Source organism: Desarmillaria tabescens, assembly GCF_030435595.1.
Source record: "Desarmillaria tabescens strain CCBAS 213 chromosome Unknown EV420scaffold_42, whole genome shotgun sequence".
In the NCBI taxonomy this organism is placed as follows: domain Eukaryota; kingdom Fungi; phylum Basidiomycota; class Agaricomycetes; order Agaricales; family Physalacriaceae; genus Desarmillaria; species Desarmillaria tabescens.
In genome coordinates, this window is record NW_026848341.1 from 49,313 (window position 1) to 50,866 (window position 1,554).

A 1,554-nucleotide genomic window follows, 5' to 3' on the forward strand; every position below is an offset into this window, starting at 1 on the left:
AGATCGTCGTCATTGTCGTGCAGTTCCACGAATTGTCTTCAGCTTCCAGCAGCAGAAGATTGTTGGGCCCATTGGTGATGTACAACAACCTTGCCGGATATGTTGCACCATTTTCGAACACGGCTGCATACGTGCGTGCGTGTGAGTAAGAACTATCTGAGTGCCTGAATATTCTTGCAACACAAGTGGTGCATGCTTGAGAATTTCTGCGATGGAAAAGGGAAACATTTCGGGCTTGACTCGGAGACTCGGAGGTAGAAGATGTATCGAATGCAAGCCAAAAGGATTGACAAAACCTAGAAGAATAAGGTCTTTACACAGCAGCACAAGGAGGAGGGCAAGCGTTATCAGAGCAAGAGCCAACGATACAACGTCTGATGGCCAAAACGCTCACGGAGCTGCAGTATTAGCACGGCCGGCCCGGCTGGAACGGGAAAAACACGTGATCCTGCGATTTCAAGTCTCGCCCGGGCAACTTGAACTTCAAGCTTCAATAAAACTTCTTCATTGTCCTCACAAACCCAATGGTCAAGCGAAAGGTAGCTGAGTCCAGCGAGGACATAGTTTTCATTGACGACACGTCTGATGCTGAGCCCAAACTGAAACGTACCAAGGTTTGACATCGCGTCTCTTCATCTGCATATGCAGTAGTTGAGTAATGAGATGAAGAAGAATGAAAATTCAAATGATAAGGACGCGCTATCTACCATGAAGGGGGACACCAGTGCATCACATAGTAAAGTACGAGCACGCCATTGAAAGTTGACTCATGTTGGTAATTTATAATTTCCAGAGAGACAAAAATGAGCCTATTGAAACCAAAACCAAGGCGAAGGTGCGCTGCCTACTGATATGGCCTAACTAAGGTTAACGTGCATACTGGACAGAAGAAGATGCTCAACAACTCGCAGTCTGATGCCGAAATTGTTGTGCACGAGACATTCGATGGCGATAAATACATTGACCTTGGAAAGAAGAAGCGCTTGACTGTGCAAAGCTTCAAAAGCATTCCACTGCTCGATATAAGGGAGTTCTATGGGCAAAAGGGAGACGAAAAGCCAGGCAAAAGGGCATTTCTCTTTCACTGCAACAGGTTCGTCCCTCATCTTGGGTCCTTGTGCCACCTTACTCACTGTTTTCAAGTGGGAAATGATCAAGAACAGCATGGATACCATTGACCAACTCTTTGCGACGTTGGACAAGGAACCTTTTGAGTAGTCTCATTTGCCTTGTATATACTATTATGACCGAATATTCACATAACGCGTAACAACCCCCCATGAACTTGAAGTGAATATCTGTGAGGTTCTCCCTCAGCCTGCTCGACATGATCGCGTGATCCAGGTCGGGACTTGGTAACGGCACCTCTTCTGAACTCCTCAACAATGGACTCACAGCGTCGGACGACCTCGGCTTGAGCAGCATTGATCCGCGGAAGTGGACTTAGGACTCTGTTAAAGGGTGACATCACATGGGGAAGAGCACGCCCCCTAAGAGGAAAAACCGAGCTGATCCCAAAGAGAGTGCCATTATTAAACTCACTGACTCACTGAT

The 1,554-nt window shown here is 46.9% G+C and overlaps 1 protein-coding gene across 1 annotated transcript; it reads left to right on the forward strand.

Annotated features, from left to right (window-relative positions):
* Nucleotides 1-708: 708 nt before the first annotated feature.
* EV420DRAFT_1647411 (uncharacterized protein) lies at nucleotides 709-1,218 on the forward strand (the record flags this gene model as incomplete). The annotated part of the gene is made up of 4 exons (XM_060478040.1): nucleotides 709-741; nucleotides 794-835; nucleotides 888-1,093; nucleotides 1,164-1,218. The coding sequence occupies 4 exons, from the start codon at nucleotides 709-711 to the stop codon at nucleotides 1,216-1,218; spliced, it is 336 nt and encodes a 111-aa protein (XP_060326362.1).
* Between the last annotated feature and the right edge of the window lie 336 nt (nucleotides 1,219-1,554).